This window comes from Aquarana catesbeiana, linkage group LG01, assembly GCF_042186555.1.
Source record: "Aquarana catesbeiana isolate 2022-GZ linkage group LG01, ASM4218655v1, whole genome shotgun sequence".
In the NCBI taxonomy this organism is placed as follows: Eukaryota; Metazoa; Chordata; class Amphibia; order Anura; family Ranidae; genus Aquarana; species Aquarana catesbeiana.
The window spans coordinates 396,894,630-396,918,423 of record NC_133324.1 but is presented as its reverse complement, the minus strand read 5'-3'; the positions used below and the strand labels follow the sequence as shown (position 1 = coordinate 396,918,423).

At 43.9% G+C, this 23,794-nt stretch overlaps 1 protein-coding gene across 5 annotated transcripts in view; it reads left to right on the top strand.

Annotated features, from left to right (window-relative positions):
* ENTREP1 (endosomal transmembrane epsin interactor 1) overlaps window positions 1-23,794 on the top strand; it is a 134,363-nt gene that overhangs the window by 6,100 nt on the left and 104,469 nt on the right. For all 5 annotated transcript variants that reach the window (XM_073634650.1, XM_073634642.1, XM_073634636.1 and 2 more), the window contains exon 2: window positions 12,068-12,124. In XM_073634650.1, coding sequence (XP_073490751.1) covers window positions 12,068-12,124 — 57 coding nt within the window. The remainder of the gene's footprint in view (window positions 1-12,067; window positions 12,125-23,794) is intronic.

The following is a 23,794-nucleotide window of genomic DNA, read 5'->3' as shown; positions in this document are numbered from 1 at the left end:
CAGCTTTGATTTGAGGGTATTTACATCCAAATCAGGTGAACGGTGTAGGAATTACAACAGTTTGTATATGTGCCTTCCACTTTTTAAAGGACCAAAAGTAATGGGACAATTGGCTGCTCAGCTGTTCCATGGCCAGGTGTGTGTTATTTCCTCATTATCCCATTTACAAGGAGCAGATAAAAGTTCCAGAGTTAATTTCAAGTGTGCTATTTGCATTTGGAATCTGTTGCTGTCAACTCTCAATATGAGATCCATCATTAGGCTGAAAAAACAAAACAAACCCATCAGAGAGATAGCAAAAACATTAGGTGTGGCCAAATCAACTGTTTGGAACATCCTTAAAAAGAAAGAACGCACCGGTGAGCTCAGCAACACCAAAAGACCCGGAAGACCACGGAAAACAACTGTGGTGGATGACCGAAGAATTCTTTCCCTGGTGAAGAAAACACCATTTACAATAGTTGACCAGATCAAGAACACTCTCCAAGAGGTAGGTGTATGTGTGTCAAAGTCAATAATCAAGAGAAGACTTCACCAGAGTGAATACAGAGGGTTCACCACAAGATGTAAACCATTGATGAGCCTCAAAAACAGGAAGGCCAGATTAGAGTTTGCCAAACAACATCTAAAAAAGCCTTCACAGTTCTGGAACAACATCCTATGGACAGATGAGACCAAGATCAACTTGTGAGTGATGGGAAGAGAAGAGTATGGAGAAGGAAAGGAACTGCTCATTATAGAAAGCATACTACCTCATCAGTGAAGCATGGTGGTGGTAGTGTCATGGCGTGGGCATGTATGGCTGCCAATGGAACTGGTTCTCTTGTATTTATTGATGATGTGACTGCTGACAAAAGCAGCAAGATGAATTCTGAAGTGTTTCGGGCAATATTATCTGCTCATTATCTGCTCATATTCAGCAAAATGCTTCAGAACTCATTGGACGGCGCTTCACAGTGCAGATGGACAATGACCGGAAGCATACTGCGAAAGCAACCAAAGAGTTCTTTAAGGGAAAGAAGTGGAAAGAAGTGGAATGTTATGCAAAGATTAGAATTGTGTCGATGTCCCAATATTTATGGACCTGACTGTATATCTATCTATCTATCTATCTATCTATCTATCTATCTATCTATCTATCTATCTATCTATCTATCTATCTATCTATCTATCTATCTACTCATACATCTACCCATACATACATCTATCTGTCTGTTTATCTACCCATACATCTATCTATATATCTATCTGTCTATCTACCTATGCACCTATCAGTCTGTATTTCTACCCATACATCGATCTGTCTGTCTGTCTGTCTATCTACCCATACATCTATCTATACATCTATCTATCTGTCTGTCTATCTACACATACATCTACTTATACATCTATCTATACATCTATCTATCTGCCTGTCTATCTACTCATACATCTTTCTGTCTATCTACCCATACATCTATCTGTCTGTCTATCTATCCATACATCTATTTGTCTGTCTTTCTACCCATACATCTATCTATACATCTGTCTGTCTGTCTTTCTACCCATACATCTATCTATACATCTGTCTGTCTGTCTATCTACCCATACATCTGTCTGTCTGTCTCTCTACCCATACATCTATATATACATCTATCTGTCTGTCTGTCTGTCTATCTACCCATACATCTATCTATCTGTCTGTCTATCTACCCATACATCTATCTGTCCGTCTTTCTACCCATACATCTATCTGCCTGTCTGTCTATCTACCTATACATCTATCTGCCTGTCTGTCCATACATCTATCTGCCTGTATGTCTATTTACCTATACATCTATCTGTCTATCTACCCATACATCTATCTGCCTGTCTGTCTATCTACCCATACATCTATCTATACATCTGTCTGTTTGTCTATCTACCCATACATCTATCTATACATCTATCTGTCTGTTTCTTTACCCATACATTTATCTATACATCTGTCTGTTTGTCTATCTACCCATAAATCTATCTATACATCTATCTAGCTATCTATCTGTCTGTCTATCTATCTATACATCTATCTGTCTGTCTCTCTACCCATACATCTATCTGTCTGTCTATCTACTCAGACATCTGCCTTCTTATCTATCCATAGAATATAGAATACTGGCACATGGCACAAGTGAGTTTACTAAAAGGCAGGTGACTGTACATAGCCTCTCTGGCGTCAGTCAGAAAATGTTTAATGACAATCATCCCGCTGATTCATAAAAGAACCCTCTCAGCATTTCTTTTTATTACAAAAAATAGCTCATGATTTTTTTTTGGTTTTGATGCCCATGAGTCATTGTTAAAATTAGATTACAGGTTAACTTTCCCCATTGTTTTTTTGTTTTGTTGTTGGGGTCACTGAGAGTACCTATTGATTGGTGGTGTCAGAGGCCCATGGTGAATGTTAGTATGAGGTCAGCATAGCACATTGATCACTATGAGCAATGGAGAGTCAGTACTGACAGCAGGGTGGGCAGTGTTTACTTCAGTATGGTATCAATCTCTACAAATGATGATAAAGATCGCTGTGTTCACCATAATGCCTTTGACTTGACATCATTATCTTCAGTTGATAGCATTATCATTTGTGACAACACTGCACTCTATCATTTCTTAGACGTTTGGTCACCTATTAGCATTGCTGGAAAACAAGCCTGTGTTTTTTTCCAATCAGGGCAAAGCAACAGCTGTGCCTAAAAGTGTATGTACTGAAGAGCTAAATTGTTTTAGCTGTTGATAGAGTAGGTAAGGTTTAAAGCCCCTGTCACTTTACTTTTTGCTATTTACAGTTAAGAGACACAGGAAATGAGAGGAAATTCTACAATGTGAGAGTTATCCCTATTGGAACAGATGTCCCCATAGGAAGATATCCTATCGCTCTGGTGCCAACTCTAATATTTAGAATTTTCCCTTCATTTCTGTCTCAGTAACAATGGTAACCAGGACAAATAGAGCTGGTAAATCTACCCAATTGGGACACAGACAGTTATAAAAAAAACCTTACTGGAATTCTAATCCTTCCCTACACTGTCCTAAACTGAAAAGAATTGGCAGTTTGTATACTTTAAAGGCTAACTCTACCTTTTAGATCATGTTACAATCAGTTTTGATGGGGGAATTGAGCAATTTGCTTTCCTTCCACCACCCGCAGAGCTTTTGTGTCCTGCTGGTGGGGGGCACATGGAGCCTTCTTGACTGGCAGAACACAATGATTACTGCTAGCTGCTATAGCCACCAACAATAATCACATATAAAAGAATCCAACAGGCTGGTTGTACCCAAGTTGATCGACTTGAGAGATGGATCGACTCTTGGTCGATCTTTGCTGAACCGGCTGAATTTTGATCCATGTATGGCGGGCTTTAGGGTGAAACATGGTTGCAAGTGGACTCCCCCCCCCCCCAATATCGTGCAACACTGACACTGCCCCCACACCCCCTCACCGGCAACTGTCAGCTTTGAGTCTTAGGCTGGGTTCGCGCTATTGCATATTGGATGCAGGTTTCCCTGCATCCAATTTGCATAGCAGGAGATTGTGACCCGTTCTTTATGGAGCCGGTTGACACATCTCTGCAGCGGCTCCGGTGCGAATTGTACAGGGGTCCTGTGCGTCTTTTGGTTTCTTTAAGGTCCAAATTCAGCCCAAAATTCAGGCTGAAATCGGACCTGAAACAGTGAATGGAGACGTCCCAGACTCCGGCTGTGAGTCGCTGCATTCTCAAGTGTGAACCCAGCCTTACAGTTGCAATGCGTTTCAGGTTGATTTGCAAAAAAATAATAAATGCACATTTTTTTTGCTGTACATATAGGTGCATTTTTTAATTTTTTTTTGCAAAAGATGGACTTGGCTATTAACCCATACTTGCCTTTTTGTTGCTTCCCAACTTCTTAGAGCTTGAAACCAAAGTAAATAGCCAGTACTTCCCGGTATGTTGGAGCATGTGACAGTGATCCAGTCAGCGCAGTCACAGGGAGTCACAGGGAGTCCATAGCCTGTATAAGCTACTATTCAAGTGACTCATAACTTACACAGTACTTACTTTCCTTTCACTGGCAGCTGATCACTAGAGCAGCAGGTGAGTAAAAGGAAGGTAAGTATAGGCTGCTAAGGCTGTTATGAAGGTCTGCATTACAGTCCATCTTAAGCAGGCTATACACTATTAGTTTTCTTTAGTTTAGCCAGTGGGCTTAATGAAAAAAAATGAGCAGGTTCCTCCATTTACAAACAAGGTGGATGTAGGAAACACCTTGCCCTGCTGGGATATTGTACTTGACTTCTCTCGAGTGGAGTTGACCACATACTAAGCGTCCAGTCCCTGCGGAAACCGACATATTTAATCAGCCTATGGCCAGATTAAAGGTCATCACACACACATTACAATCTGACTGTAAAATCAATTTTAGATTGCGAAAAACTATATACTAGGAAAACTTAAGCTGAATCTGGCCCACCAGGTCATTTCATGTGGTCCTCACACCTCTCCTGCAACTGCTGACCCCCCCTTGTCTCTGCCCCCACATTGTTTCAGCAATCAGAAGCAGAGAGGAGGACAGAACTCCTCCTCCAGATCCTGATTTTCTCTGTGTAGCCGCAATGTGTAGATACATTTATATAGTCTGACAGATACACCCGGGCTTTGAGGGCAACCATAATGCTGATGCGGCTCCCCATTGTAATTAACTTTGACACCTCTGACATACAGTTAGGTCCATATATATTTGGACACAGGCACAATTTTCATACTTTTGACTCTGTTTCAAATGAATTTGAAGTGCAGACTTTCAGCTTTAACCGATTCCGGACTGCCCACCGCATATATACTGCAGCAGGGTGGTCCAGCTACGCAAAATCACGTACGATTTCATGCATGTAGTATAGGGGGCGCGCGCGTGATTGGACACAGCGGGAGCCAATCGGTGTGTCTGGCAGCCATGATGGCCACCCCCGCCTGTTGATCATTCTGTGAAGAGAAGGAGCAGCGGTTTGCCTATGTAAACAAGGCAAACAGCTGATCTGTAAGGGAGCAAAAAAGAGATTTTGTAGCTGAAACACATTTTCTCTGTTCCTCCTGTGTATCCACTCCCCCCACAGTTAGAAAGCACCTCCCAGGCACACATTTAACCCCTTGATCGCCCCTGGTGTTAACCCCTTCCCTGCCAGTGTCGTTTACACTGTGACAGTGCATTTCTTTTTAGCACCGATGTCCAATTAGTGCCACTGCTCCTCAAAAAGTGTCACTTAGTGTCCAATTTGTCCGCCGCAATGTCGCAGTCCCACAGAAAATCGCTGATCACCGCCATTATTTGTAAAAATAAAAATAAAAATGCCATAAAATGATCCCATAGTTTGTAGACACGATAACTTTTGCGCAAACCAATCAATATACTCTTATTGGGATTTTTTTTTACCAAAAACATGTAGCAAAATATATATTGGCCTAAATTGATGAAGAAATTCGATTTTTAAAATTTTTTTATTAGGAATGTTTTATAGCAGAAAGTAAAAAATATTGTTTTTTATTCAAAATTGTCATTTTTGTTTGTTTATAGCACAACAAATAAAAAGCACAGAGGTGATCAAATACCACCAAAAGAAAGCTCTATTTGTGGGAAAAAAGGACATAAATTTTATTTGGGTACAACGTCGCACGACTATGCAATTGTCAATTAAAGTAACAGTGTCGTATCGCAGAAAATGGCCTGGTCAGAAAATGGGTAAAACTATCCGGAGCTGAAGTGGTTAATTCAAGGGGTTGAACATAAATATCAAGTACAAATTTTAGGAACTGCAACCATTTTTATACACAGTCCCCCCATTTTTAGGGGCTCAAATGTAACTGCACAAATGAATATAATCATAAATAAAATGTTCATTTTTAATATTTTGTTGAGAATCCTTTACTGGCAATGACTGCCTGAAGTCTGGAACCCATGGATATTACCAAAGACTGGGTTTCCTACTTTCTTATACTTTGCCAGGCTCTAACTGCAGCTGTCTTCAGTTGTTTTTTGTTTGTTACATAGTTACATAGTTACATAAGTCCATCAAGTCCAACCTATGTGTGTGATTATATCTCAGTATTACATTGTATATCCCTGTATGTTGCAGTCGTTCAGGTACTTATCTAATCTAATCTAAGTTTTTTGAAACTATCGATGCCCCCCCCCCGCTGTGACCACCGCATGTGGAAGGGAATTCCACATCCTTGCCGCTCTTACAGTAAAGAACCCTCTACGCAGTTTAAGATTAAACCTCTTTTCTTCTAATTTTAGTGAGTGGCCACGTGTCTTATTAAACTCCCTTCCACGAAAAAGTTGTATCCCTATTGTGGGGTCACCAGTACGGTATTTGCAAATTGAAATCATATCCCCTCTCAAGCGTATCTTCTCCAGAGAGAATAAGTTCAGCGCTCACAACCTTTCTTCATAACTAATATCCTCCAGACCCTTTATTAGCTTTGTTGCCCTTCTTTGTACTCGCTCCATTTCCAGTACATCCTTCCTGAAGACTGGTGCCCAGAACTGGACAGCATACTCTAGGTGCGGCCGGACCAGAGTCTTGTAGAGTGGGAGAATTATCGCTTTATCTCTGCAGTTGATCCCCCTTTTAATGCATGCCAATATTCTGTTTGCTTTGTTAGCAGCAGCTTGGCATTGCATGCCATTGCTGAGCCTATCATCCACTAGGACCCCCAGGTCCTTTTCATCCTAGATTCCCCCAGAGGTTCACCCTCTAGGTTCACCCTCTAGTTAGTAGACTCATATTTTTGCCACCCAAATGCATTATTTTACATTTTTCTACATTGAACCTCATTTGCCATGTAGTTGCCCACCCAATTAATTTGTTCAGATCTTCTTGCAAGGTTTCCACATCCTGCGGAGAAGTTATTGCCCTTCTTAGCTTAGCGTAGTCCGCAAATACAGAGATTGAACTGTTTACCCCATCCTCCATGTCGTTTATGAAAAAATTAAACAGTATTGGTCCCAGCACAGAACCCTGGGGGACCCCACTTCCCACCCCTGACCATTCCAAGTATTCCTCATTTATCACCACCCTCTGAACTCGCCCTTGTAGCCAGTTTTCAATCCATGTACTCACCCTATGGTCCATAGGGTGAGTGGGTCTTTCTGCCCTCAGCAAGTGAAATGCATGCTCAATTGAGTTAAGATCAAGTGATTGACTCGGCCATTGCAGAATATTCCACTTTATTTCCTTCAAAAGCTCCTGGGTTGCTTTTGCAGTGTGTTTTGGATAATTGTCCATCTGTACTGTGAAGCACCATCCAATCAACTTTGCTGCATTTGGCTGAATCTGAGCTGACAGTATATCTAAACACTGCAGAATTCATCCGGCTGCTTCTGTATTCTGTCACATGATCAATAAACACCAATGACCCAGTGCCACTGAAGCCATGCATGCCCATGCCATCACACTGCCTCCACCATGTTTTACAGATGACATTGTGTACTTTGGATGAGCTGTTTCAAGCCTTCTCCACACTTTTTTCTGCCCGTCATTCTGGTACAGATTAATCTTAGTTTCACCTGTCCAAAGAATGCTTTTCCAGAACTGGTCTGGCTTTTTTAGATGTTTTTTTTGGCAAAGTCTAATCTGGCTTTTCTATTCTTCAAGCTTATGAATGGTTTGTAGCTTGTGGTGAACCCTCTGTATTTGCTCTCGTGAGGTCTTCTCTTGATTGTAGACTTTGACAATAATACGCCCACCTCCTGAAGAGTGTCCTTCACTTGTCTGGATGTTGTGAATGGGTTTTTCTTTACCATAGAGGGGATCCTGTGATCATCCACCACTGTTGTCTTCTGTGGACGTCCAGGGCTTTTTTATGTTGCTGAGCTCACCAGTGCGTTCTTCTTTCCTCAGAATGTACCAAACTGTTGATTTGGCCACTCCTAATATTGCTGCTATCTCTCTGATGGATTTGTTTCGCTTTTTGAACGCATTATGTAGGTTCACAGCAATAGATTTCAAATGCAAATACCACACTTACCACACAAATACTGCAGCTGCTGACTTTTAAAATAAGGACAGTTACCTGTCCAGGGCGCCTGCGATGTCCTCACCTGAAGACGACCCGTTCCTCGGCTCCAGATGGAGGCACCAGCATCTTCAGTAAGGGAATCAGGAAGTGAAGCCTTACGGCTTCACAGCCTGATTTCCTACTGCGCATGCGCGAGTTGCGCCGCACATTCTGAGTGGTCCCTGCTGTCTTCTGGCACCTGTGTGTCTCCCAGAAGACAGCGGGGGGCGGGGGATGGAAGAGGGGCTGGACATGGCATAGATTGCCACGGATACTGCGGCGATCTTTCGCTATCTGCTCCCCCCCTCCCCCCTGCAAGGTGCCAAATGTAAAAACGGGAGCTATTCCTGCGCTACCAATTTGGAAAAAAGTGTAGTAATCGTGTAGACTTCTAACTGCAATTCAAGAGGTATATGAACCATCTACACTCGGACAGCTGCATGCACCAAAATCAGGGCCCAAACATAAGCCTGGAAAGAAAATTAAAAAGAGAAAGGGAGGGGTGCTGCGCTAACCAGAGGGTCTATACTCATTAGTTGTGGGATCAAAGGCCTCAGTATAATAGAATACATACACATATAAAATCGCATGAGTTGGAGTATATAAAACGCATAGGTAAAGGTGGTGTCTAGAAATTGGGGGGAGGGGTGGTTAGTGATAGAAGTATAAACAATATATATAAAATGGTCCAAACAAGTGATGAATATAAACAATAAAACATTGACTAAAATTCATTCAGTCCAATAATGTCCAATATGTTAAAGTGCTGGTGCTCTCGTGCCTTAAGTAAACTGAAATAATGCAATGTGCTATAGACCAATAAATAAATAGAACAAAATTGCACGAGAAGAATATATCACATGAAAAATGAGAAAGGCATAATCGCCAAAATCTTCGTGTTGCTGCAAGTGCAAAAATGAAAGTTCAGTGTGGGTAATCCAGTGAGTAGACAAAATACTTGCTAGTGTCCAAAAAAAAAAAAAAAAAAAAAAAAAAAATTATATCAAGTGTCCAAAACAAAAACAAAGTGCAACTCAGGGCAAATCTAATCAATGGTGCACAAAAAAAGTGCTCAAACTCAGCAATATATAACAGTGAGGTGATGCTATGCAGACAAAACACTCTGTGTCTTCTTCATGCAGCATGCGCTAGTGTAGGTAATGGCCCCTTACCTAGCGGTGCTAGGTCAACCGCATATATGTTGTATAATCGCAAGGTCCTGGGTCTCTACTGCGTCCCTATGTTCCCGCTTGCCGACTCTACAGGATCCTAATTGCTGGCTGGATGTATCTAGTTATGGTCCTGGAATAGTGCGGTTTCTAGCTTCTCCACATCTCATCTCAAGTATATATACTTATACTTATATATATATCAAGTGAAGAAGTCACGTGATCGGTGACGTCACGCGTAGGGACGGAATAGGCTTGTTTCGTTTCCTTCTCTGCTGAATGCATTACGAGCTCGCCGCTCGTTGGATACAACGCTGTGATACTAACTGCTCAATGTGAGTACTCTTTCCATATGTGTATATGAATAAAGTGACCCTTACAATACATACTTCACTATCTGGGTACCTTGTCCTATGTTTTATATACTTGAGATGAGATGTGGAGAAGCTAGGAACCGCACTATTCCAGGACCATAACTAGATACATCCAGCCAGCAATTAGGATCCTGTAGAGTCGGCAAGCGGGAACATAGGGACGCAGTAGAGACCCAGGACCTTGCGATTATACAACATATATGCGGTTGACCTAGCACCGCTAGGTAAGGGGCCATTACCTACACTAGCGCATGCTGCATGAAGAAGACACAGAGTGTTTTGTCTGCATAGCATCACCTCACTGTTATATATTGCTGAGTTTGAGCACTTTTTTTGTGCACCATTGATTAGATTTGCCCTGAGTTGACCTTTGTTTTTGTTTTGGACACTTGATATAATTTTTTTTTTTTTTTGGACACTAGCAAGTATTTTGTCTACTCACTGGATTACCCACACTGAACTTTCATTTTTGCACTTGCAGCAACACGAAGATTTTGGCGATTATGCCTTTCTCATTTTTCATGTGATATATTCTTCTCGTGCAATTTTGTTCTATTTATTTATTGGTCTATAGCACATTGCATTATTTCAGTTTACTTAAGGCACGAGAGCACCAGCACTTTAACATATTGGACATTATTGGACTGAATGAATTTTAGTCAATGTTTTATTGTTTATATTCATCACTTGTTTGGACCATTTTATATATATTGTTTATACTTCTATCACTAACCACCCCTCCCCCCAATTTCTAGACACCACCTTTACCTATGCGTTTTATATACTCCAACTCATGCGATTTTATATGTGTATGTATTCTATTATACTGAGGCCTTTGATCCCACAACTAAGGTGCCAAATGTGACACCAGAGGGGTGGAGGAACCCGATCAGCATTAGTTCCATTTCTGGGTGGAACTCCACTTTAAGAGCTTAATTCCTAAACCTTTCCTCAGATTTGCATGTACATACCCTCACATTAAACCTAAAATGTTTGCACTTTCAGCCCACAACCATTATATAACAAAAGCTTGAATATATTTTGGTAAATACCTGAAAAAAACTAAAATTGTGCCTGTGTCCAAATATATATGGACCTAACTGTTGTTGTTGGTAGATCTAAAGCAGGGTCTACAGAAAAATTGTAAGCTTTAAGTCAAAATGTTTTATTTTTGATTTCCGAAAGAGCAGGGAGGTGTTGAACTGTCTGGTTATTTTTTGCCTATTGTGTCCCATTTGGGAGATTTCGCTACACTTCCTCTCCTGTAGATACACATATTGCAATAAAAAACCCAGCAGCAGTTCTTACTCTTCACCAGCCTATGTGGAGTGCGAAGGAGAATTAGGCCTGATCCCATTTCTTCAGTGATAATAGAAAGCTGATATTTTATCACATGCACTTAGTTATATATAGAATTGTGTGGCTGTAGTCATGAAGCTCGCAATATGAAAAGTAGCCTTTTAGGGCACCTAACTGAAATCTGGCCCTAGATATGACATACCTGGGAGGATTTGAATTGATAGGTAAACTAGTGAAACAGGGCCATTTTTTAGTTTTAATAAGAAGAAGGTTGGATTAGAACTATTATCATGTTTTTATTGCTATCTGTGTCCTGTCTTGGTAGATGCACCCTCCCTATTTGTCTTGGGGATCATTATCACAAAGAAAGGCATATAGATAATTCTGAATAAAGTGAAAGTGCACAACCAAAAACATTGATATGTGCAAAAATGATATACAAATGATATAAAAGCATAAATGAAAATATTAAAGTCCACACAGTGCTCCATGATGTCGGACACTCGGAAAAAACACTTGGTGCTTCTGTATTCCTAAGCTGAGTGATCCCTGGATGAGCGATTTTGATCTCTATAACTTTAGATCCATCCAATCTGGTAAGCGGCGCTGTTTGTTATATCTTCTGAACAGAAGCACCAAATGTTTTGTCAGAGTGTCCGACATCACGGTTTCACCTATGGGAGCACCGTGTGGACTTTAATATTTTCATTTATGCTTTTATATCTTTTTTATACATATCAATGTTTTTGGTTGCACACTCCACAATTCTATGAGCTGAATATTCAGACTATTTAAGTCGCAGCACCATTCTTTGTCATTTTCTATTTTTTGTCATTTTTTTAATAATAGAATTAAATTTTTTGCCAATTTTTTGTCATTTCACAAAGTTCAGGGGTAGCGCAGATATTTCACTATACAAATATAGAAAATTCTAAATGTTACAGTTGTTACCAGAATAAGTGGTGAGGGGGAATCTGCTGATAGGAGCACTAGTTCTGGTGACAACTGTCTAAGGGGTAAATTCCCATACTTCTTTAAGCGTCTCTAAGACAGGAAATGCAGGTGGATCTTCTCATACCAAAATTTTTGTTTGTGGAATGACCTTTTAAATTAATATTTTTCAAGCTTTGCCCAGTGCTGATCCTAACTGCAAATATTATTTGTATTGCAGGTTATTTTGTCAGGGATTATAGGACTAACCACATGGAAAAAGCCCATGGTTCTTCTGGTAAGGTAAAATACACAGAGACAGATTAAATTGTATGTAAGACCTAGCAATGAACATGTCTTATGTGCTCCCTTTTGGTCTGTAACTACACCATTGAGAGCGTTTTTGCCTAGGGGTTGACCGATTATCAGAGCGGCTGGTTATTTGGGGCCGATATTCACATTTTTCAAATAATCGGTATCGGTCAGAAACTTACTGATATTACCGATTTTACTGATATTACCGATATTGGTCACACCTCCTCCCCCCTGTCCCCACGCGGCGCTTGCGGCAGTCTCTGCTAATCACTGTCAGCGGTGCGGCAGGTGCGCTGTACCGCCCCTGCAGCAGGGCTGCGAAGGCTGCTCTTGACAGAGCTGCATCCCTGGGTGAGCAGAGAGATAGATAACGTCATCTTGGACGCCGCTGGGGAGAGGCTGCCAGATGTAGTGTAAGTAGTGACATGCTCCATCTGGGTGGCAGGGAACCCTGACAAGCTGCATCTGAGTGGCAGGTGATGGTGACAAGTAGGGATGAGTTACGTTGGACTCGAACATCAGGTGTTCACCTGTTCGCCGAACAGTGAACAGTATGCAGTGTTCGCGGCAAATTCGAAAGCCGCCAGAACACTGTTAAAGTCTATAGGACACTAACATGAAAAATCAAAAGTGCTAATTTTAAAGGCTTATATGCAAGTTATTGTCATAAAGAGTTTTTTGTAACCCGGGTCCTGCTCCAGGGGACATGTATCAATGTAAAAATTTTTTTAAAAAACGGCCGTTTTTTTGGGAGCAGTGATTTTTTTTAATGCTTAAAGTGAAACAATAAAAATGAAATATTCTTTTAAATATCGTACCTGGGGGGTGTCTATAGTATGCCTGCAAAGTGGCGTATTTTTCTCGTGTTTAGAACAATACCAAAGCAAAATTACATTTCTAAAGGAAAAATTTAATTTAAAACTGATCGCGGCTGTAATGAATTGTAGGGTCTTGGCAATATAGATAAAACTAATTGAAAATGAGACCTGAAGGGCCTGGTATGGATTTTAGGGGGGCCCCACGCAATTTTTTTTTACATTTTGGTTCTGGGTTCCCCTTAATATTCATACCAGACCCAAAATGCCTGGTAATGGACTGAGGGGGGATCCCATGCAGCCGCGATTAGTTTTAAATGACAATTTTTCCTTTAGAAATGTCATTTTGCTGTGGTACTGTTCTAAACACGGGAAAAATGTGCCACTTTGCAGGCATACTATAGACACCCCCCAGGCACAATATTTAACCACTAAGCCACCGCCCACCGTCATATGACGGCGGGACGAGGCTTCTCTTGTTCTGGGCGGACGTCATATGACGTGATCACCCTCCTGAGCCACTAGGGGGCGTGTGCGCGTGCCCGGTGCGTCGCTCAGGACCCGGTGCGCGTGCCCGGCGGCCGCGATGTCTGCCGGGCACCCACGATTGCCGGGTAACAGAGCAGGACCGTGGATCTGTGCATGTAAACACAGATCCACGTCCTGTCTGAGAGGAGAGGAGACTGATGGTGTGTCCCTTGTACATAGGGACACCGATCGGTCACCTCCCCCAGTCAGCCCCCTCCCCCCACAGTTAGAATCACCTCCCTAGGTCATACATTAACCCCTCGATCGCCCCCTAGTGTTAACCCCTTCCCTGCCAGTCACATTTACACAGTAATCAATGCATTTTTATAGCACGGATCGATGTATAAATGTGAATGGCCCCAAAAATGTGTCAAAAGTGTCCGATATGTCCGCTGCAATATCGCAGTCACAATAAAAATCGCAGATCGCCGCCATTACTAGTAATAAATAAATAAAAATGCTATAAATCTATCCCCTATTTTGTAGACGCTATAACTTTTGCGCAAACCAATCAATATACGCTTATCGCGATTTTTTTTTTTTACCAAAAATATGTAGAAGAATACATATCGGCCTAAACTGAGGAAAAAATTTGTTAAAAAAAAATCGGATATTTATTATAGCAAAAAGTAAAAAATATTGTGTTTTTTAAAACTTGTCCCTCTTCTTTTGTTTATAGTGCAATCAATAAAAACCGCAGAGGTGATCAAATACCACTAAAAGAAAGCTCTATTTGTGGGGAAAAAAATTATATAAATTTCATTAGGGTGCAGTATAACATGACCGCGCAATTGTCATTCAAAGTGCGACAGCGCTGAAAACTGAAAAATGGCTTGGGCAGGAAGGGGGTGAAAGTGCCCTGTATTGAGGTGGTTAAAGGAATATTTAATTTTTATTGTTTCACTTTAAACATTAAAAAAATCACTGCTCCCGAAAAAAACGTCCTTTTTAAAACTTTTTTTTTGCATTGATACATGTCCCCTGGGGCAGGACCCAGGTCCCCAAACACTTTTCATGACAATTATGCCGCGTACACACGGTCGGACTTTCCGGCATACTTGGTCCGGCGGACCAGAGTGTGCCGGACAATCCGCCCGTGTGTAGGCGCCGGCGGACTTTTCCGGCGGACTTTTTCCCAAAAGCCCGCCGGACCTAGATTTGAAAAAAGTTTTAAATCTTTCCGCCGGACTCAGTTTCGGGCGGAAAGTCCGCTCGTGTGTGTGCTGGTCCGACGGAAAGCCCGCTCGTGTGTATGCTGGTCCGACGGACCAGATACGACACGAGGGCAGGGTATTGCATCTCGCGCTCGCTGCAATAGGAAAAACACATTTTCCTATTGCGGCGAGCGCGGGGCATACCAGGCCCTTAGGTCTGGTATGGATTATAAAGGGAACCCCCTATGCCGAAAAAACGGCGTGGGGTCCCCCCTAAAATCCATACCAGACCCCGATCCGAGCACGCAGCCTGGCCGGTCAGGAAAGGGGGTGGGGACGAGCGAGCGTCCCCCCCCCCCCCCCCCGAACCGTACCAGGCCGCATGCCCTCATCACTGGGTGATGTTGACCACGCCCCCTAAAACGTCACAGTCCCAGCATGCCCAGGGACTGTGACATCAAAAGGGGGCGGGGTCTCCGCCTATATAAGTCACAACGCAGCCCTCGGAGAGCAGTCCAGCCGGAGAGAGCGTCGTGTCAACATCTGGAGAAGAGAAGAGAAGAGAAGAGAAGAGAAGAGAAGAAGCCCAGAAGCCCAGAAGCCCAGGAGTCCGGACCTCTGCTGGCAAGAGAGCTACCTGAAGACAGCAGAGGAGCCGGCCGAAGAACTGGAACACCGGGAGAAGAACCAACCGGACGCCGGGAGAAGATGAAGCGCAGGGACCCCCGAAGCCGGAAGAAGACCCCCGATGCCGGAGGAAGATCTCCCCCCCCCGGAGCTGTTTAATAAAATATTTTAAAAACCTGTGTAGTGTGTTTTATTACACTTTTTCCCTAGGTGAATGGGTAGGGGTACCATGTACCCCATACTCATTCACATAGGGTGGGGGGCCGGGATCTGGGGGCCCCCTTATTAAAGGGGGCTCCCAGATTCCGATAAGCCCCCGCCCGCAGACCCCGACAACCAACGGCCAGGGTTGTCGGGAAGAGGCCCTTGTCCTCATCAACATGGGGACAAGGTGCTTTGGGGTGGGGGGCCCCGCAGGGCGCCCCCCTCCCCCAAAGCACCCACCCCCCATGTTGAGGGCATGCGGCCTGGTACGGTTCAGGAGGGGGGGGGGCGCTCGCTCGTCCCCACCCCCTTTCCTGACCGGCCAGGCTGCGTGCTCGGATCGGGGTCTGGTATGGATTTTAGGGGGGACCCCACGCCGTTTTTTCGGCGTAGGGGGTTCCCTTTATAATCCATACCAGACCTAAGGGCCTGGTATGCCCCGCGACGGGGCTCGCAAGGTGTCAATCTCGCCGATAAAAGCGGCAAGATTGACATCCTTTTCTAGTCCCGTCGCACCTGAGTCACGTTCAAAATGAACGGACTTGTCCGTGTGTGGGCAAGTCCGTTCATTCTGAAAGTCCGCCGTAACTCCGTCGGAAAGACGGGCGGACTTAGCCCGCCGGAAAGTCCGGTCGTGTGTGGGCAAGTCCGTCCGTTTTAAAGTCCGGCGCACCTGGCGGACAAAGTCCGTCGGAAAGTGTGCCGGACCAAGTAGGATAGAAAGTCCGACCGTGTGTACGCGGCATAACTTGCATATAGGCCTTTAAAATGAGCACTTTTGATTTTTCATATTTGTGTCCCATAGACTTTAACGGTGTTCGTGTGTTCTGCTGAATTTTTTGCCTGTTCGCATGTTCTGCTGCGAACTGAACAGGAGGGTGTTCGGCTCATCCCTAGTGACAAGCTACACCTGGGTGGCTGGTGACAGTGGCAAGTGACATGCTGCATCTGGTGGCAGGTGACGTTGATGTACAGAATATCGGCACCTGATATTGGCTATTGGCCTTAAAGGCAGCTGAAAAATTGGTATCCGTATCAGCCCTGAAAAAACGATATCGGTCGACCCCTAGTTTTGTTTTATCCGTTTGATAAATGCATAAATACCTGTTGATTTTGCCAGAATTCCTGTGAGCTGATAACTTCCTGTGCTCTATGCTGGTGTACAAGGAGGGGTTATGTGGCCTGTGTTCTTTGTAATGCTTTAGAAATTAAGTAGGCAGGGCTGACACCACATGCTTATGGTTTCAGTGATTAAAATACCATGTGTTGTCAGCTCAGACAGGAGCGTAGGAGTACTCTGTATTTCTGGCACATTGACAGATATTATTCCGTACTTGAAGCATGTTTAAATGGATGAAGCAGGGGGAAATGTGCATGTATTTCAGAAATGTACTGAATATGTTTTTTTTTTATTTTTTCGTGACATATGTTTTAAAAAAAACAGGAGGAAAGGAAGGTTATACAGTACAACTAAACAAATGCTTCCTTTCATTGTCTAGGCTTTTTTTTAGAATAAGGCCTCATGCACAAAGGACACAGCACAAATTCTCCTAGAAGTCTTCCTCCTGGCAGCAGCGTTTCACAAGCTTTTAGATGTGTTTACAGGCATCAAGAGCTTGAGCGTTAATTCATTTTATTGGCCAGAATAATAATTTATTCTGGCCATTGAAATTAATTAATGCTCAAGCGCTAACCGCACCTGGTGTGTAGCAGCGTGTAGGTGCGTTTAGCAGCGGCAAGCATTTTTTCTGCCAAAACTCCGCTGCTCCTGGACACACTGGCAGTGGGGTTTTTTCCTGCTCCTAAAAGCTCCTGCCACTAAACACTGCTAAAAGCCTATGTGTGAATGGACACATAGGCTAACATGCAGGGGAGTTTGGAGGAAGGAAAGAAAAAAGCCTGACGCCCCTAGGAACAGCTGCAAAAATGTCCAGTGTGAATGAGGACTAATGATAACAGGAATCTGATTGCCAGTAAACAGTTTTACTTTGCCTAAATGTTTTTTTTTAAATCAACTCCAGTGTCATTATTTATTAAAAGAAAAATGTGTAAAAAGCACATTGAACCAAACGTACATGACAGAATGTAAATGGATTATCAGGGAAAAAAGCAAATGAAAGTCGCCCACGGGACTTTAAATGAGGTGTAAATGGTGATCAAAGGGTAGACAAATATAAAGGTACAAGTATTTATTGAATACAGCAGCATAATCCATAATAGGGTATAGGCATGGGTGAAAAAGGTTCATAAAACAGCAACATTGCATGATAATCCTAAAACATAGCCATGAATAAATAGTAATACATATAATACAGGTATGCATAGTACATCTCTAACCCGACGCGTTTCGCGAGCTTTCCTCGCTTCATCAGGGGCTGATGTGCATAGCTGCTGTCTGTAAATACAGATAAAGTAATTAGAGTAGCGGTTATGAAGGGATACAGCAAGAAGCCAGAACCGGTCATCCCATACTTACTAGTAAAACCAAGGCTACAAACACATAACCCAAGCACAGGTCGGCGGAGAGCATCTCCCCCGGGAGCTGAAGGGGCCGAGAAACCAACCAGAGGACCGGGGCCAGGCGTAGGGGGGGGCAGCATGGCAGAGTGAAGAGAAGAGAAGAAGGCGTGAACCCAGATTGTTCCCAAATGTACTGCAGGGCAGCTCTCTGTATGGAATGTAAACATGTGGTAATATATAGTTAAAAAGTAAATAAGTATGAAATGTATATCGTGACATGAAATACAAGATATGTTGATAGACAAGATCTAAAGTAGTGACATTAGTATTGTCATAGAGATATACATATGTACTGCTTGCATGGTATGCATAAGGTGTCCCGCAGAGCAGAGGGAAAAAGGAGGGTACAAGGTAGAAGAGTGAATGAAAGAGGGAAGAGAGTGGAGGGGGAGGAGGGGAAAGCAGGGGGAGGTGAGGTGGATGATGATAGGAAAAGACAAACAGGAGAAGAAAGAAGAAAGAAAAAAGAAGGGAAGAACAGGGCCAGGAGAGAGAGAAAGAGAAAGTGAAAAGGGGGGGGGGGGGGGGGAAGATGAAACAGAGTGAAGAGGAGGACAAATTAATTGATGGTGTAATGAACTAGAGAAGTATTTCCGTGTGGAAAGAAAAACGGTGTAATAAAGGGAATCAATCAAAAGCAGCAAGTGGGGATAGGTCCGCTGTGAAGTGCAGGTAATTATGCAAGAGTAAATAAGTAGAGTGCTTACCAAAATATGCAGCGTCCGGACTGAGTGTAGGAGAAATAGTGAGAGGGAAGTTGCCATGCTGACACCCCCAGCCTTATATCCGGACATCCGCCGGGCTCTCCGCCCCTAACGTCATGCGTCAGGTGGGACAAAGGGGATCGTAACGCACCCGCCACAAGGAGGCAGGCACTCGCGATCCCCAGCCCCCTTCAGGATGACACATCCCGCCCATCAAAAAGGGGGGGCCGCTGTGATGCAGACATCCCCAGGTGGGCGTGGAAAGGCATGACGCCGATGCACTGGTGGCCCCGCCCCTCCGGAAAAACCAGAGAGACGGGGACAGCTGGGGAAATGAATCCCCATTTGTGCATCGCAGCTCCCGGGGGGTAAAACAGACCGCCCAACCCGAACACGGGCGCAGTGGAGGAGCTAGGTCTACAAGTACATGGTAGATTATATAAACAATAATATAAAGATATGCTAGTAAGGGTCATGGAGGTTCAGTAGTAGCCGAACCCATGTAGCCCCTAGGATCTAGGGTCAGCATCAGACCAGGGCATTATGGTGTTTTCCACCTGGGTACAAATTTACAAGGAAAGTCTGGGAACTGACCCCTAACATAAAACACCTCCATCCCTAATATCAGAAAAAAGCAAATGAAAGTCGCCCACGGGACTTTAAATGAGGTGTAAATGGTGATCAAAGGGTAGACAAATATAAAGGTACAAGTATTTATTGAATACAGCAGCATAATCCATAATAGGGTATAGGCATGGGTGAAAAAGGTTCATAAAACAGCAACATTGCATGATAATCCTAAAACATAGCCATGAATAAATAGTAATACATATAATACAGGTATGCATAGTACATCTCTAACCCGACGCGTTTCGCGAGCTTTCCTCGCTTCATCAGGGGCTGATGTGCATAGCTGCTGTCTGTAAATACAGATAAAGTAATTAGAGTAGCGGTTATGAAGGGATACAGCAAGAAGCCAGAACCGGTCATCCCATACTTACTAGTAAAACCAAGGCTACAAACACATAACCCAAGCACAGGTCGGCGGAGAGCATCTCCCCCGGGAGCTGAAGGGGCCGAGAAACCAACCAGAGGACCGGGGCCAGGCGTAGGGGGGGGCAGCATGGCAGAGTGAAGAGAAGAGAAGAAGGCGTGAACCCAGATTGTTCCCAAATGTACTGCAGGGCAGCTCTCTGTATGGAATGTAAACATGTGGTAATATATAGTTAAAAAGTAAATAAGTATGAAATGTATATCGTGACATGAAATACAAGATATGTTGATAGACAAGATCTAAAGTAGTGACATTAGTATTGTCATAGAGATATACATATGTACTGCTTGCATGGTATGCATAAGGTGTCCCGCAGAGCAGAGGGAAAAAGGAGGGTACAAGGTAGAAGAGTGAATGAAAGAGGGAAGAGAGTGGAGGGGGAGGAGGGGAAAGCAGGGGGAGGTGAGGTGGATGATGATAGGAAAAGACAAACAGGAGAAGAAAGAAGAAAGAAAAAAGAAGGGAAGAACAGGGCCAGGAGAGAGAGAAAGAGAAAGTGAAAAGGGGGGGGGGGGGGGAAAGATGAAACAGAGTGAAGAGGAGGACAAATTAATTGATGGTGTAATGAACTAGAGAAGTATTTCCGTGTGGAAAGAAAAACGGTGTAATAAAGGGAATCAATCAAAAGCAGCAAGTGGGGATAGGTCCGCTGTGAAGTGCAGGTAATTATGCAAGAGTAAATAAGTAGAGTGCTTACCAAAATATGCAGCGTCCGGACTGAGTGTAGGAGAAATAGTGAGAGGGAAGTTGCCATGCTGACACCCCCAGCCTTATATCCGGACATCCGCCGGGCTCTCCGCCCCTAACGTCATGCGTCAGGTGGGACAAAGGGGATCGTAACGCACCCGCCACAAGGAGGCAGGCACTCGCGATCCCCAGCCCCCTTCAGGATGACACATCCCGCCCATCAAAAAGGGGGGGCCGCTGTGATGCAGACATCCCCAGGTGGGCGTGGAAAGGCATGACGCCGATGCACTGGTGGCCCCGCCCCTCCGGAAAAACCAGAGAGACGGGGACAGCTGGGGAAATGAATCCCCATTTGTGCATCGCAGCTCCCGGGGGGTAAAACAGACCGCCCAACCCGAACACGGGCGCAGTGGAGGAGCTAGGTCTACAAGTACATGGTAGATTATATAAACAATAATATAAAGATATGCTAGTAAGGGTCATGGAGGTTCAGTAGTAGCCGAACCCATGTAGCCCCTAGGATCTAGGGTCAGCATCAGACCAGGGCATTATGGTGTTTTCCACCTGGGTACAAATTTACAAGGAAAGTCTGGGAACTGACCCCTAACATAAAACACCTCCATCCCTAATATCAGAAAAAAGCAAATGAAAGTCGCCCACGGGACTTTAAATGAGGTGTAAATGGTGATCAAAGGGTAGACAAATATAAAGGTACAAGTATTTATTGAATACAGCAGCATAATCCATAATAGGGTATAGGCATGGGTGAAAAAGGTTCATAAAACAGCAACATTGCATGATAATCCTAAAACATAGCCATGAATAAATAGTAATACATATAATACAGGTATGCATAGTACATCTCTAACCCGACGCGTTTAAATAAACAAATATCGTATTTATCGGCGTATAACGAGCACTTTTTTACCCTGAAAACAGAGGGTAAATCGTGCCAGCATGTTATGCGCTAATATCTGTTTTTTTTACCAAAGGGGGGGCGGGGATCGGGCGATCTGCCCCAGGTGCCACCCATTTGGAGGGTGTCAGGCCGGCCGCCCCGCCTCTCCTGGCCCTGGTACAGCGCTGCCAGCATACTTTATACTTCAGAAAACATTACTGCCAGCCCTTTCTCATATACTGTTCCTCCTGTGTCACTAACAATGTAAATCTCCTCTAAATTCTTCTATTACCGCCGCTCGTTCTGGCTGCTCTCCTCCTTTCGCTCTGCCTCCTCCTCAAATGTAGCTTTTGATTGGAGGAGGAGAGCGGTCATGTGACCATCAATGAAAAAGAGGAGAGCAGTCACATGACCGGGTCCACGGCGTTAATGGAGGTATTTAGAAGGTTTGATTTACAATGAGTGAGACAGGAGGAGCGGTGTGTGAGAAGGGGCTGGCAGTGATGTTTTATATACTTTAGAGTATGCTGGTAATGCTGTCCTAGGAGACTGGGGGTCTCCTGGGAGTGCAGAGGAGGAGGGGGGCTTTATAATGAAAGGGGTCTGTGTACTATGTGGGGGTCTGTGTACTATGCAGGGGGTCTGTGTACTATGCAGGGGGTCTGTGTACTATGCAGGGGGTCTGTGTACTATGCAGGGGGCTCTGTGTACCATGCAGGGGGCTGTGCAAAGTTTTTTTCCTGAAACTTCCCTCTTAAACTTAAGGTGCGTGTTATACGCCTGTGCGTGTTACACGCCAATAAATACGGTAAATATCTGAAAAGTGTGGCATGCATTTGTATTCAGCTCCCTTTACTCTGATACATCTAGAGAGTGACATTTTTGCCCAATCTTCTTTGCAAAATAGCTAAAGCTCTGTCAGATTGGATTGAGAGCGTCTGTGAACAGCAATTTTCAAGTCTTGCCACAGATTCTCAATTGGATTTAGGTCTGGACTTTGGTTGAGCCATTCTAACATATGAATATGCTTTGATCTAAACCATTCCATTGTAGCTCTGGCTGTATGTTTAGGGTTGTTGTCCTGCTGAAAGGTGAACCTCCACCCCAGTCTCAAGTCTTTTGCAGACACTATCAGGTTTTCTTCTAAGATTGCCCTGTATTTGGCTCCAGCCATCTTCCCATCAACTCTGGCCACCTTCCCTGTCCCTTCTGAAGAAAATTATTTCCACAGGGGTTTAAACAGGACAGGTTCCACTCAGAACAGGCCTCGCCATATTCGACCAAAGAAGTTGCGTGCACGTGCTCAGCGTCATATCCAGAGGTTGTCTTTGGGAAATAGACATATGAGTGCTGCCAGCATTGCTGCAGAGGTTGAAGGGGTGGGGGCTCAGCCTGTCAGTGCTCAGATCATACACCGCACACGGCATCAAATTGGTCTGCTGTCCCAGAAGGAAGCCTCTTTTAAAGATGATGCACAAGAAAGACTGCAAACAGTTTGCTTAAGACAAGCAGACTAATGCCGCGTACACACGACCTGACTTTACGGCATACTTGGTCCTGTGAACTGGAGTCCGTCGGACAATTCGATCGTGTGTGGGCTTCAGTGGACTTTTTTCCCCAAAAGTTCGACGGACCTAGAAATGAAACATGTTTCAAATCTTTTCGACGGACTTGAGTCCGGTCGAAAAGTCCGCTCGTCTGTATGCTAGTCCGACGGACAAAAACCGACGCTAGGGCAGCTATTGGCTACTGGCTATGAACTTACTTGTTTTAGTCCGGTCGTATGTCATCACATATGAATCCATCGGACTTTGGTTGATCGTGTGTAGGCAAGTCCGTTCATTCGGAAAGTCCGTCATAAAGTCCGTTGAAAAGTCTGCCGGACAAAGTCTGCCGTAAAGTCTGGTCGTGTATACGTGGCATAAGGACATGGATTACGGGAACCATGTCCTGTGGTCTGATGAGACCAAGATAAACTTATTGGGTTCAGATGATATCAAATGTGTGTGGCGGCAACCAGGTGAGGAGTACAAAGACAAGTGTGTCTTGCCTACAGTCAAGCATGGTGATGGGAGTGTCATGGTCTTGGGGTGCATGAGTGCTGTCAACACTGGGGAGCTACGGTTTATTGAGAGAACCATGAATGCCAACATGTACTGTGACATACTGAAGCAGAGCATGATTCCCTCCCTTCAGAGACTGGGCTGCAGGGCAGTATTCCAACATGATAACGACCCCAAACACACCTCCAAGCAGTGTTGCCAACCTACCAGATTGAAATTTACTGACACGACACCCAAAACTTACTGGCACAGTCAAGTTCTTACTGGCATTTCCAACAGTTACAAAATGACAGTTTTAAGTGAAAATTTCAGTATTTAGGCTACAAACAAGTACAATATGCTATTAGCAATGTAATTTAAGGTAGATATTAAGGCAACGAAAACATATTTCTTATTTTA